Below are 15,660 nucleotides of genomic sequence, written 5' to 3' on the forward strand. Positions count from 1 at the left end.
TCTGTACTCTCAAAACCCAGATTTTGACAGCTCTGCTGTTGACAGACTAATGCAGTCTCCACTGTGATGTGCCTGGATGACAGAATGCTTATTTTCCCTTTTTTAAAATATGTATTTACTCATCTGATAAATAATGTGTTATTTCCATAGATACCTTTAAAATTACTTTTACCACAATGTGACCTAAATGGATGTTCGGGCGGGATCCTTCCATTACTCTTAGGGATTAGACAATTTCCTACAGTTCAAGCTAAGGCTCCCCCCAGCCGCAATAGGAAAGGTCACGTCAGCCCGTCCTCCCCTGTCGCTTCCCTGCGGAGGTTTGAAGGCGGCTGTGTCAGTCACGTACCCCAGCAGCTCCTGCCTGGTCCTGGTGCAGGGTGACCTGCAAGTCCTGCTGCTGCACGAAAGCGGTCAGGGAGACCTACACCGCTTTTCAGAGCAATGTTGGAGGGAAAGGAGAAATCAAAGACTTGAAGAGCACCGTGCAAAGCACGGTATTTCAGCCTTGCTCTTGAAAGTACAGGTGTCCCTGTGGTGACGGTCGCACGTGACACAAGCTGGCTTCAAAAGGAATTGAGTTAGTCCACCACATACTCTGTTCTGCAGTAAAATCCCGAAGTGGAATAGTCTCTGTGTTATCTATCAGGAAATGTCAGGCAAAGGAAAAACTTTTTTCAAATGAACACCACTGAGAAATGAAGATGTACAATTTACAGGTATACAAACTGAAGGGGAAGCACTAATAAGACGGTAACTTACTACAAAATAAACAATGAAAATTCATATGCCAGAAGCATGGTGAGAACAAAAACATGCAGAAACACCAAGTACACTACTGAAGGCTTGATATTTATATTAAACGTGTTTCATTTAGTCAAAGAACACCAATGTGTTCAAATACACACAGAAAAAACCTATTCCAAGAATCTCAGATGGGAAAACTGGCTACTTAGGATATGCAAATTACATGACCAGACTCACTGTTAGACACCTGGCAGACTGAAACTCTCTGAACCTCATCTGCCCAGCCAGCAAAATGTATGCATCTCCCGAACTTGGAAAACGGGAGAATTACTACATCCATGGCTGGTGCTTTAAGATACAGCTTCAGTACTGCTAACAATCTGGCTGAAGCTATATTAAGCTTTTCAGATCAAAAATGATGTATGCGGTAAGCATATTAATATTAAAAATACATTTTCAAAGCCTGAAGTTATGTTTAGTTTATGTCATATCAATGACTATATGACATTTCCATTATTGGATGGATCTTTTCTCCAGCAATTACCTAGGCCAATAAGACACATGCCTGCATGTGCAAGATAGATCACACACCAAAGCAAATATCCAGAATTAAATTACATTCTGTTAATTATCACCTTGCAAAGCTTTGAGACATGTTGACATCCCCAGAACATGAAGAATAAACCCATTATTTTTTATTTCTTATCATCTTTTATATCAATGTTCAGCACTCTTTGGAATAAAAAAATACACCCAAGACTAAAGGCCACCTGAAAACTATGATATATAAAAATAATAGAAATACAGAAGGGGAAGATGAGGCTTTCTAAGGGACTAACATAACTCATAGAAAGAGGAGATTACTAATCATTACCTTGCAATAAAGATAACATTCTGTATCTCAGGGCCATTTTACACTGGTCTACTGCTTTCATTACCACATGATAGTTACAAGGAGAATTAATAGTATAAGAGAGATGACTATGCAGGTTTTAAACTATGACCTTTCAAATAAAAATATTTTGTGTGTCTATATATATATGTATAAATACACACCTGGAATTCCTCTCCCTCTGTTTCTCTCCCTCTCTCTCCACCTATAATTCTGATCTAGCTTCAGGTACCTACTGTATGTCTAAGCTAAGACAGCCTCCCTCTACAGATGACAGCCACTAGCGTGCTTCAGAGGTGGTCCATGAACTTACCATGGACACCCTATCTCACAGTGAGATTAGTCAAGTTCTGAAAATGGCTCACACTGTTGGAGAGAGAAAGAGAGAGCGAGCAGACCACTATCTTGGATTAGATGTCACAGTATCAGACAGCAAAAAATAGATGAGCTGAGTCTGACCCAGGCCTTTTTCCCAAACTGTGTACTAATAGCAGTGTTTCTACCTAAAAGAGGAAAAGAGAAAACAAACATTACAGTATTATCTATTTTGCTATGGTTCACACATGTGATTACATAACGGATCCTCTCCTATCTATCTAGATTATATCAGACTACTCCAATACCTGATGGATCAGCAGGCTAGGCACCACACTGTAGAAATGGGGAAAGTATCTATTGTTAGAAGGGCTTCAGCTGAGCTAATCTTCAACCTATTTAAATGCAAGCTGTGTGGAGCACATTTAAAAGATAAACCAAGAAGCAAAACCATGCATTTTACAGACTCAGAATAAGATTGTATCCTCAAAGCACTGTCTTAGCTACAGATCAGCTCAAGTAGCAGTAAGCAAACAGTAGTTTCAAAGGAAAGAATCCATACCATTTCAGTAGAAGATATAGATCACACACTTTCTAATATACGTGCAAATTGGATCTTATTCCCAACAGAGGAAGAGAAACTAAGGCACAAGAAAACTCATATACGAGCAAATGTAACTCACCTACTGTTGGCTTAATATCCTATAGGGTTATTCCATGACTCCTAGTTTCCCCAAACTGCAGGCAGTGAAATGGGTACCCAGGGACAGTCAGCACAAGTTCTACATTTCCCATCAAATTGCATGTCCACATGCATTTGTGACAGCAAGGCACTAGCACACGGTTTAGAGTTTCACAGCTACAGATAGTCCAGAGATGAAAACACAACTGCTAATCAGTGCTGTGACTAGCTGTGCTAGTTTTGGCTCGAATAGAGTTAATTTTCTTCATAGTAGCTAGGATGGGGCTATGTTTTGGATTTGTGCTGAAAACGGTGTTCATAATGCCGAGATGTTTTTGTTACTGCTGAACAGCGCTTACCCAGAGCCAAGGCCCTTTCTGATTCTCCCCCCAGCCCACCAGCGAGGAGGCTGGGGGGGCACAAGGAGTTGGGAGGGGACATAGCTGGGACAGCTGACCCCAACTGACCCCAGGGATATTCCAGACCATAGGACATCATGCTCAGCATATACAGCTGGGGGAAGGAGGAGGAAAGGGGGACATTTGGAGTGATGGTGTTTGTCTTCCAAGTTACCATTATGTGTGATGGCGCCCTGCTTTCCTGGAGATGCTGAACACCTGCCTGCTGAGGGGAAGTGGTGAATGAATTCCTTGGTTTGCTTTGTTTGCACACACGGCTTTTGCTTTACCTATTAAACTGTCATTATCTCAATCCATGAGTTTTCTCGCTTTCACCCTTCTGATTCTCTCCCCCATCCCACTGGGTGGGAGTGAGTGAGTGGCTGTCTGGTGCTTAGCTGCCGGCTGGGGTTAAACCACAACCCTACCCAATAAGAAGATGTGAATTGCACTGGAAGCTGGAATGATGAGAGGTAAATCCAAATCCTCTTTCCCCGTTGGAAGAAAAAAACCAAACCAAACCCCCCAAAAAGACTTGAAAGGTATTGATAATATTCCACGTGGCAGCTTGTGAAGGAGGATTAACCATTACTAAACAGAGAAATGGACTTGTGCAGCAGGCAGTAAGCTATGCAAGAAAGAAACAACCTGTTCAGAAACCATTCAGACTCTTCCCATGTTACTGAAACTCAGAAAACACCAATGGGTTTTAGCACTATTTTACTTGTATTTACAGCTATGTTCAGAGATGAGGAGGAGAACAGAAGCAGGACCAGATGAGACTTCATAGTGAAACTTGTCTGCCACAGAATAGCTATTTAACAGGACATGACCCTACACTCTTTCAGTGGTGGACCCTCATCTGGATCAGGTAGATTGCCACACCTCCTGTGACAGTTTAGGAGCTTTCAGGATCAGAAGGGATTCTGAGTGAGCAGGAGGATGCCTGAGGTTTGCAGAAAATTGACTGCCTCCAGGAAGATTATATTAAGGCCAAGTCTAGACCCAGCTAGTTCTTTATATGTATCTTGAGATGTGCACTTTTGCTTCATTGACGTGTCTTGAATTTCAACTACACCCGTTTTCAGTCATGACAGACAAAATCTTGTCCCACGTATCTGACATGGTCATGCAAACATTGTCCCAGCTGTGTCTTCTCTCAACTTACTGTTCTGCCCTGCCACTGTCTACACCCCCTCTGTTGCATCAAATACAAACTATTTATCTCTGCTTTTCATGGCATGTTTCAAATCTAGCTACCTGTCATGACTCTGGCATTTGCTCTGTCAAAAATGTCAAAGTCCTCTGGCCATAGCCTTATATTTTTCAAACAAGCACATTATTGCTTTCTCCCATATCACTCCTTCATGCCTGCAAGCATTCAATTTCTTCCTCTTTTTAATCCCTGCCTACAAGAAAGCCTAGCAATAATTATGTACCTGGTAGACTGAAACTGCCACCTATGATGCTGATGAAGACTTTCTGGCACTCCATCACCTGCACCAGCATGTTTTTTCCCCTCAGAAGCTTCAGAGCAAACTCTTTGGATCAGGGACAGTCTGTATTGTTAGCTGTTCCTCACAGCAGGATCCAGTGTGGTCCATGAATATTTGGAAGAAATCAGTAAGATTGCTTATGTAGCAACCACAAAATGTATTTCAACACTTTGCAGATGATGACAGGAAGTTAGGGACAATGTATCTTCAGCTCTCAGTTCTTAAAATGGTAAGGTGTCCCAGTCTGAGCTGGTAAAACATAAATCAATTAATTCTAGTTTGCAGATGCATGTCATATAGTTCTTCCTGAAAGCATGGCCAGAAATGGGGCTTTTTACATTGTTCAACCAGTGGCACCACCTTTTACAAACACCACATCAAAAAGAGGCAAAAACCACACTGAAGAAACTCAGACAGAAAAGAAATCCAGCTAACAACAAAACTATTCATACTATGTTTGACTTGCAGCAGATTGCCAGTTAAATCTTTCCACTGTTGCTGCATGGACTTGGGTCTGAAGGGCAGTTCAATAAAAGAAATAGCCTCTCCAAAGTGGTACAAGTTCAATTTCAAGCCTGTCAGCCTCAGTGTTCTAGTAAAAATCAAAATCTATTGAGATAATGTTTCAAACCTTAAGAAATTAGAAGTTTTACTTTGCTAGAACTACACTGAATTACATGATTGGAAGAGTTGCCTGTACATTGAGGATATTCTGGAGTTATGCTGTGATCAGATCTGCGGCTTTCATTCATCTGCTACAAGGTACTCCTGTACGTCAACCACTATCAGCTGAAAGCGATAACGTCTCTTGTTCTGCAGGTTTCTTATCAACAGACTGCATTTGCCCACCGGCTTTGAATTGGTTTCCTTGCACATTTCAAGCACATGAATGCATTCCTCTGGACTAATGTTGCTATTTTTCAGCATTGCTTGGCTTACAGGGCAGCTGGCTCTACAATCTAGCTGGAATCAAATTAGCTGTTGATAATATGGTTGTAAATAAGCTGAGCAGCTGAATAGCTGTACATCACATGTGTGCGCAGCTCGATCTGCTGGAAAGTCTGAACACAAGACCTTCCTGAGAAACTTTTCAGAGTAGTTTTTACATCAGTGAAAATAACTGCAGCTATGTATGTGCCTTTGAGAGTGCAGACACCAGTTCACAGAAGCGGGAGCCTTCACTAGCTCCATGCAAATGTCCATAGGGAAAACTAGTCATGAAGCAGTTCTGCAGTAATGAGATGGTCTCCTTTGGACACAAGCCACACCGAGCTGGCACAGACATAGTGACCCTCAGGCCCTCAGCTAATATGACAGCACAGATGTAGCCTAGAGGTTAGCATCCCTGATTGCCTTTGACGGTCAACAGCGACAGGTCTCTTCCTTCCCCAAAGAGCCTCTCCCTTCTCACCAACCGATTTGGCCATCTAGTTTTGTACCAACCATCAGCTAGTGTAAATACTCTGCTATGGCCTCATTCACTGCATGTATTCTGAGTTGGGTTTGGAGGCTTCGAAGAGGGGTGATGCCTTTTGGAACAACAAAGGCATTGGACAAAAAGTAAACTCTCTTTTCAAAACCATAACCTTAGCATTTTTCTTCCCATCCTTCATCTGGCTTGGCATGATTTCTGCACCAAACCCTTAGCTTCCTTTGTGATTACAGTGTGGAGTTCATGTGACGAATCTATGAATAGACCTCTCAACAGCCTCTCCCATCAGCTGCAGACCCCACACCACAAATGATTTCACCCTTAATTAGCAAACCATTAAAGTCTCCAGAATTACAGTACCGTTGCCAATATTCTCAGCTTCAAACCACTAAGTACCTTTTCTTCTCTTTGGCTTTTTAGCTTAACAGGGAAAAAAATGCATCTCTCACCAACCTCATCCTATCTGCGGTCCAAGTGCTTATCAAACACTTGGAGTGGTTATAGTGGTATTCCTGGAATTGTTATTCTTACTATTTTTTTCTCTCTTTATTTCCAGTGATAGAACAGGAAGTTTACCTTCATTTTCTAACTGGTTTCCCTTTTGCTCAGCTGTATGCACAGGCTTTATTTTGGCTTCCCCTTTCTCTCTCTATTTTTTATTAGAATTCCCAGCATGCTGTGCCTCTACTGTTTGATACTTTTTTTTTAAACCTTTAAAACCTTAATATTCCTTTTGCTGTGGATTTCAGTAGCTAAATTCTTCATGTACTGCCACTGTTTCAGACACTGTACCCTTGCTAATAGCAGCAGCCCAAATAATAGTTCAGCAAAATTCCAAAATTATAAACCGTCAAAACTGGGTGTGCAACATGAACTTTTTGATAATCTAAAATCAAAGCCGCCCATGGTGCCAAAACTGATGTACAGCCCCAAACACAGATTAAAATCACCCAGCTCAGCCCAGCTAAATTCAACTAAATGTCTAATGACCAATGTGTCTACAGTGTGTATGTAACATAAATGAATTTAAGATTCCCCAAATCAATGTATAATGTGAGGAAAAAATGTAAAAATTAGTTAAAATAACTTTTATTTTCTCCAAAATATTTGTCAAGAAACATGCATTTTTGCAATTGGATTCCTGTGCGTTCTTAGACCAATTCTTGACCTGTTCGAACCACGTGCTACATCCTATAATATGATACAACTTCTCACAAAGCTGCTTTCTAGTTTACGTGCATCTTGACATACGAGCTATAATAGAAAACACTGTAGGTGTTTACTTACAGTTATGACAGGTAGCTCCCATGTAGCCTGTATCATTACAATCGCAATAAAAGGTGGTCCAGGACTGAGAGCATTTTCCTCCGTGTTCACAGTAGTTGGGTAAACATCTAATTGGAGACATTTTTTAAAAAATGCAATTAATTATAAACATTTCTGTAAAAATAATGTGCTGGAAAAAATAATTATAAAACTGTGTCAATTCCCCATTCACGCAAGAGTTTCCTCGGGCTGAATCACTGTATAATACCTAAAATAATTACTTATTCCTCTGATCTGTGATTGACTTCAAATACAAGCACTGAAGACAACAACATTTAATGTATCCAGCAAGTCGGTAAAGATCACTCTCAGTAAAAACATTCTACTTGTCTCCACTTACTAGCAATTACAGTTTCACAAACTTTCCGAGCACAAAGGATAAGTAACAGGTGAAAATGCTATTGAAAGCTTGTTTCAAAGGAGAATCCCCTGTTCTCTGATTAAACAGGCATCACTGCTATCAAAATTAGGCTGAGTTACACTTGTGGTAACAGAAACAGTATGAAAATCTCAGAATTGAGAGGAAAAAAAATGCTTCAATTATGAGTTCTGTACTCTCACTTCTTTCCCTCATTTTAGTTGGTATGCCTCTAAAGTATTATTGTGAAGAAAATTATTAAAAGAAGAAAGAAGCACAACAGCATGCATCTTGGGAAGTGAACACAAATAAAAGCTGTGGGAGATAAATTCAATCTCCAGGACAAGAAGTGAATGCTGATCTGAAGTACACTGGTGTAAACACAAGCAGTGCAATGGAGTTACACCAGCCTAAATGGAAACAGACATTGTTCATTGTTTTCCTTTTCTTTCCTTTTCTTTTGTCTCCTTGCTGTATATTAGATATTCTCTTTTACACTGTATGTTTGACTTTTGAAAAATGAGTAACTTGTTTATACCACTGATTCAATTGTGATGGGTGGGTGGATAGAAACCAGGCAATCAATTTATCTCATACACACCAGCACTCCACTAGGGTTTGCTTTGCTGTAAATTGAGCTTCAAAACCCCTTTTATGGCCCAGATCTTTCAGTGCTGTTAGTGGTGAAATCACTGAGGCTACCTAGATTTGTACTAGCTGAAGACATGATTTTATTGTAGTTCATCTCATCCTTTTGTAAATGTTTTTTCATTCAAGTGTGCATATTGCCTTAAACTGTGGCTTTCAGTCTGTTTTTTCTAGAATCCCTACAATTAAAATGATTTTCAAGTGTGTAAGCAGAAAACCTGTATGTTGCTAATAGTCGTAGTCTTCACCAGTCTCCTGAGCCCCACTGGCCAGGCATTAACAAACTTACTTGAGTCCAAGGCTGTTTAGAGCTGCCGAACATCGACAACCCAAAGAAACCTGCGTATGTGCATAGAGGCCTATCAGACCAACCTCTCATCCTCAATATGCTGTATGCAAATACATGCATACATATATATACTCATCTGTACAAGTGTGAGTCTGAGATTTGTTCTAGAACTCAGGTTTACTCGATCACTATTTATACCATCGTACATAAAATTATAAAGGTCATATAAAATATTAATATGAAAGATTAATTAATTTTTATTAATGCTTACTCAATTACTATAGACATTATTTATTATTCAAATATTAGAGACAAGGAATTCAGTAAGACAGTATGATATTTATAACTATCTGTAACATCTGTTAAAACAATTGTAAGATATATTGGTCTTGTAAAAATCGTTGTTATGGTTTCTCTTAATCATTGGGCTCAAATACAAAATGAGGAAAGAGAATGGGAAACATGTGCCTGGTTTTCCAGCTCATCGGAGAGCTTTTTTCAGTGCTGTGGAGAACACCTTGTTTCTAAAACAAGAAAGATACAAAGCAGACAGCCAAAACTGTTGGTTTTGCCCCATCCTTACAAGGCAGGAACTCTAAGAAGGGATGAGATTTTGGCTTTTAATGGTATGCTGGGAAATCATCTAACAGAGCCTGACACCCTGCTGGTACAGTGACAGCCCAGCCAGCCCTCTGCCATTACATCCACTCTTGGCAATGGTGAAGAGAGATTTAGAGGCTTTGGGTCGATGTTAAGAAAGCAAGAGCAGCCTACAGGATGGCACAGACAGGGCTGGCTGGTGCATGATCTGCACCCAGCTACGCTCTGCAGGACCATCCCAGCTCCCTTGAACCAGCAACTCCCCAACAGCTTCATCCCAGAGGCTGTGGGAGAAGCACAGGGGTTCAACAGCTCTATGGTGATGTACATGAATTTTGCCTGTAAGAGCAGATTTGCTCATATTTGTGCTTTAGTCATGCCTGCCCTTGCCCTCAGCATATTACCTGTACTTTTTTCTGCTATTTTGTGATAAACATTCATTTATGTCACCTGTAAAGCAGCTGTAGTTGTATTCACATCACAGTGTTGCTGGCAACAAGAAACATTCAGTGTTAATAAAGGTCTTTGGAGAGGTAAAAAGAACAGTACTGTGTTATTATCATAATTTACATCATCAGTGTAATGGACAAATATGCTTTCTGCCTATTTTAAGCTACCTTTTATTAATTAACCCAATGCAGTAGAGTTAATTACTAGTCATTTGTGGTTTGCCAAAGGCCTGTGTCAGAGGCTTAGCCACATTTATTCCCTTAAAACAGTTTCCTTGTAGAGGCTTTACAAAGTTGAAGGTCACTTCTCATTTCTACTTGTCTTACAAATGCAGACACTTCTTCTTCCCCCAACTATGCACAAAATGCAAGTCAAACTAGCCATGTAAGCTTTTAATGATATTCATAAATTCAGAATTAAACCTTTTTTCTTCCTTAGTCTATTTTCTTTAATTAGCACCAACCGCATTGATCTTGGTTTTGGTCAGATAACTAACCCTTCTAAGAGCTTATGAAACAAATTTCTTTGCAAGTCTAATAATTACCATAATCCCATTCTAGCTGAGCAGTTGTGTCTTCATTAGAAGCACAATTTATTCTAATTGTCAGAGAACTCAAAATTAAGAAATAGCTATGATTAAAATTAATCAAGGCATGGATAAATCACAGGTTGTTCTGTTTGCTAACTGTCCTGGATCCTCATGTTGAAGGATTTAATGACATACAATTTAAAATATAAATTAATATTTGCATTTTAGTATAATCAAGCAATTTTAGCAAAAAATGCAGTGGTATCACAGAATGTTTCATAGACAAAAGTTTGCAGCAGTCAGTCCCTGACCTATTTGCAATTGAAATGAACAAACAGATCAACTCATTTTTTGTGAGTATCATAAATGGGACACTTTGAAATTTAATGATTTGCCTAATACAGTTTGTGACAGACCAGGGACTCAGATCTTCCAGATTTCAGATTAATTCATAGAATATATCATGGTGAATGAATCTTATAAAAAAATAAATGAAGCAAATAAAATTTTCCCTCCTCCGGCCAAGCTGGAAAACACACACCTTAGCCATCAAAGCAATATGCAGGGCCTGCACAAAAGCATTCACTGCCCTTAGATTGAAATATTCACCTCCAAAACTGTATGTGTGCTTCCTTTGAATTCAAAGGACAAACTGCATAGAAATGACAGGGCAAAATTTGGCCCTTTGATAGGAATGATGAAGAAATAACAATGACAAAATTACTTGAGTGGGAAGGCTGAAGGAGTTCTACACATTTGATGTTACACTTCACTGGAAATAAACTCAGTACATTCAATAAGCACCTCCTGGATTTTGTTATAGTCAGCACAACACATGCTGCCTGCACCACTCTATTCTTCTCAAATAAATAGGGGAAAAAAAAAAGAACTATCGGAGAGAGAAAGAAAAAAAGAGTACACATCCTCAATATTAAGACTGTCGATATACATCATTTTGAGACAACCACTAAGTTTCTAAAACTCAACAATGCCATAACAAGAAAACACATGAAATTTAGAAGTTTTTCAATTAAGAAAGCATTTGCCTAAATATTATCTCAAATTCATTTTATTTCAGCATGTTTTCCTATTTATGGGATGCAGCTATTTCATGTATAATTAACAAAATATAGCATTAATAGGGATGACTTCATATAGTAGGCATGCATGTACGACAGACTCATGGTGTTACTGTAATGGCCTGTACTTTGCTTCGGTAAAATGGTGTCTTTTCACTAATCTCGACAGATTGAGGCCAATTGCAACAGCATGGATTTTGGTCCCGCTCTGCTGAGCCATAAATCTGTGAAATTCCTTGCCAAAGGTTATTCTGGATACAAGAAATGGGTTCAAGGGGAGACCAGACAAGCATTTTGAAGAGAAATCCACCAATGTTACTACATGGACAATGTGTAACAACTTCAGGGATTTACCAAGGGGAAAATAAATGAAGATCCAAGAGCATTAGAAAAGAAAGAACCACAGGAGCACACCCCACTCTTATTTTCCCCTGGATGTCCGTTTGTGGCAAAATAGTGGGCCAGGTTTCATTAACTAAAGGGAGAAAAGAGAGCTACCAGAACCAGAGGGAGGGAAGGAGAAAGACTAAGGAAAAACAATATTAAGACAGGCTGCAAAAGACTTAACACTCTCCAGATCTTTGGTTTTCCTCAGCACACATCCCCTCCTCATCACAACTCCCAACTTCTCCCTCCTCTCGCAACTTTAGAAAACTGAAAAACAACTTTTAAAAAAGTATTGTGGAATACTTCAGTTTTTTCTTTTCTAAGCCATCTACATTTTCTTCCCTAAATTTATTATGTTATGAGAAGTCAAGGAGTACAAGCAAAACAAGAGTAATGTGAACAAAGACAATTTTTCTTTTTCATGCTGGAAATCATTTACTCTATCACACTGAATAGATGTAAAAAAAACCAAAAACAACAACAACAAAAAAAACCAAACCAAAAAGGCATTTTTGTCATTTTAATAATTTGTCGTAAAGGTAGGTTTTTCTTCTTTCTGAGATTTGTGAAACTTGATGACTGAAATTTTAAAATATTATTTCTGTTGCTGGCCACCTTGGTTCTCAGATTCTGCACTTGCATACCACTGAGAGACCAACATTTAGAAGATCTGAACATTGATGCCAACTACCCTCAGGCACATGGCTGGGACAGAACTGGGGGAGGAGATTGTGCTGGGATTGGCACGAGTGAAGGGAAAAGAGCCTATTATCTATGCCTTAGATAAAAGGCATTTTTTTAAGGTTTGACTGCTTTGTTGTTAGAACACCTACATTTTTAATGGAGGTAAATGTGCTGACAGTTTGGCTTGGCATAAGCAGAAAGGATTTTATATAAATAAATCTGAAAATGAAAAAAGGGAAACAAATAAACCATCCTGTACAGACAGCTGTTCCATTTAGAATTCATCATTTTACAAAGCAAAAGCAGAAAAGCCATCTGCAAAAATCAAACAAACAAACAAGGACAGGATATTATATCGTACATACATAGTTGGCCTTTAATTTACCATGGGGTTGTACATCCCATGAATTTTTACTCTAAAGGAATAGCAGTGGGGGTGAACTCTATCCAGGTATCCCCCGGAAACTCAATTCCGCACTCAAGTGGGATTCCAAAAGCCCCTTAAGCAGCCCCCTACCAACCTTCAAACTGCCTTCTTTCTCCACAGGAGTCTCATTCAGGGCAAATCCCCTCTCCAGCACTAGTGGGAAGTCCCTCCACTCTGTATCAAAGACAAAAGCTATCTATCTCCAACTCCAGCATCTTCCCACAGGTACAAGTCATTGCAGCTACAGGAAGGAATTCACGCTGCTCAAACCAGTTCTGTAGTTACCCCTTACAGCATTTACTAAACACATTTTAAAGGATGAGATCAGCACTGCTCTTCATTACTCTGCAATGGCATCATGTAAATGAGATTTGAATTCAGCACCGTTTTCTTGCTTCACGTGAAAATAAATAAATGGACAAACTTATCTGGAAAACAAGAAGACTAAATTAAAACACGACCTGTCTCCAGTTCAGATGTGGTGATGTGAGCGTGGCAGATTAAGCTGAAGAATCTGTCTTTATTTTGCTCTGAAACACAGTATTCCTACAGATCAGTGCACGTTTCGTGGGCACGATTCAGGCCTGAATCATTGTTTTCTGCAGCTGGTCTTGCATGTATGAAACAAAGTCAGGGAAAACAAAAAGCCTTCAAATTAAGGCAGGGCAGGCAAAACCAGCTCATGGCACTGTCCAAATAATATGAGGATTCCCTTTCATTCACATTAAAGAAACACAAAGGACAGAAAACTTTGCCTTCTTTAGAGGTTGCATTTTCTACTGTGACTGCCTATTTTTACAGAGACTTTGCTTTGTACAAACATATTGTTGTTTTAAAACTACCACAGACCAAGCTCATCTGACAGCACAAAGCTCATATACCAGTCCAAGACCAGGGAATTTTTCTATATGGTTTTATTACACTTCATTGTCAGTCAGCCCTTAAGCTATCAGAGAGAGAAGCTCTGTCATTACCTGCATTATCCAGCTAAGTTTAAACATTAGAATAGATACGAGATGATGGGGGCATGGGTCTTCAGAACTGCAGGGACTTCAATTCCAACCCCCAGGTTTTGGGTGTTTGTGGATTTGGAGTTTTTAAATTTTGCTCAGTTTTTCTGCATCCTGCCCTTCCACCCTAAAACTTGGGTGGTATTGAGGGGATTTCCAAGACTCGGACTCTGAAATGAGCTAACTGCAACGGTTTAATTACATTGGTTAGCACGTCTAATTTCTGATGTAGATGCGTACTTTTGGGAAGGACCCAAGGGGTTCTTCAACTCTCACAGAACGTCACATATTCTTCTATTTCTAATACTATTTTTTCCACTGTTTATTGATCTTTACAAGGGATTAAGTCATTAAGATAACTTTTTCACCTTTTCCTTCCCCACCATTTAATATAGTTTGGATTTAAGACATTTGCCCCCATTCATTTCCGCATCATTATCTCCACTGTTTTGCTTTAGCTTTAGTACTGAGAAAGAGGAAAAAGATAAATTCTGTAAGGACAATTTGATGAAAAAAAGAGGCATTTCTAACAATATTGTAATTGTTGCTGCACAAACACAAAGCAAATTGTCAGTGTTTTACAAAGTACCAACACAAGCATGAGAAAGGGAAAGTATTTGAAAACCTGTCCACAATTTCCTTAATTAAAATAGAAACTGAAAGGAGACATGAAGCTTCAGTGTGCCCTGTGCTATTTGTAAACACATCCACTGGAGCCTACATTTGAAACAGGCAAGAGAGACAAAAGGTGAGGGGGAAAATAGTCACTCACAGGACTGAAGTGATCTTTTTAAGGTGACACAAAATATCAGAAGAACTATAAACCTGGACTATCAGATCCTTATAACTAGGCAGGACAGCCTCTCTTGTACGTAGCATTTGATGGAACAATTCTAGAAAAAGATCCAGGTATTACAGCATCTCAAGGTATGCAGTTTAAATGCTTTGTTTTGGCTGATCATGGAGATATAGGTGGGCAATATTCAAATCTACTTTGGGATTTACCCTAAATCAAAAATGTTTTAAAAAAGGACAGATGACATCCCCTCTTATGTCTTCAACTCATCCCTGCTTTGATCACCATCCAAAATCAAGGAGTGTGATCTAAAAACATCCGACTCATTGCTATAAAACCAAGAAGGGAAAACATAAGAGGATTTCCTGCAAAGAGGAAATAATCTGAAATACAAAATAATTGTCATTTCTGCAGAGAAGACACTAAATACTGAAAATAGGAATATTAGAGAGAATGAAAAGAATGTGTGCCAAATTGTGGGTGGTTCAGTGTTGCATGTTTTTTTTTTTTTTTTTTTTTTTAATTCTTTCTGCAATGCTCTGCAGGTATTTATGGGGGGTGAATACAATATCAAGTATTTGCTTTTTCAATCCCAGCCTGGGACTGTAATAAATAAAATTAAAACTCAGTGGGCATAATTAGCCAGGATATTTTCTCGTTTGCATGGCCAACTTCGGGGAAGGGGGGGCGGGAATCATATAAAGTTTGGCTTCTGCTGCAGGGCATACATTAAATCTTAGAGGAGATTTGGGAAATGCAAAAAGAGACTGTGCTTTCATCAGATTTATCCTAACACCCTTCACCTGCAATAGTAATTAATTTCCCAAAGGCCCATTTTGACAGTACAACACAGGAAGCAATGTTAAGTTCAGTACTAAAAGAAAAGGAGGAAAAGTCAAAAATTATTATTATTTCTTACAAGTAAAAATTGATAGTAAAATCTAATGGAATCTACAAAGGAAATAGGCATAAAGCAGGATTTAAAAGGTCAGCTCTATTTAGCAAGAAAAAAGAACACTTTAAGCTAATTTATTTAGAAAACGTTATGAAGAATTTTCACAGATAAAACATGGGTAGGGATAGAATGATAGGGACTAAGGACACTATTTGTGCTT

The 15,660-nt window shown here is 39.1% G+C and overlaps 1 protein-coding gene across 1 annotated transcript in view; it reads right to left on the bottom strand.

The window, feature by feature from the left end:
* The window catches only part of CNTNAP5 (contactin associated protein family member 5), a 216,236-nt gene that overhangs the window by 108,330 nt on the left and 92,246 nt on the right, over positions 1-15,660 (bottom strand). The window contains exon 9 of the mRNA XM_075028728.1: positions 7,250-7,356. Within this exon, the coding sequence (XP_074884829.1) occupies positions 7,250-7,356 (107 nt within the window). The remainder of the gene's footprint in view (positions 1-7,249; positions 7,357-15,660) is intronic.

This window comes from Buteo buteo, chromosome 5 (genome assembly GCF_964188355.1).
Source record: "Buteo buteo chromosome 5, bButBut1.hap1.1, whole genome shotgun sequence".
In the NCBI taxonomy this organism is placed as follows: Eukaryota; Metazoa; Chordata; class Aves; order Accipitriformes; family Accipitridae; genus Buteo; species Buteo buteo.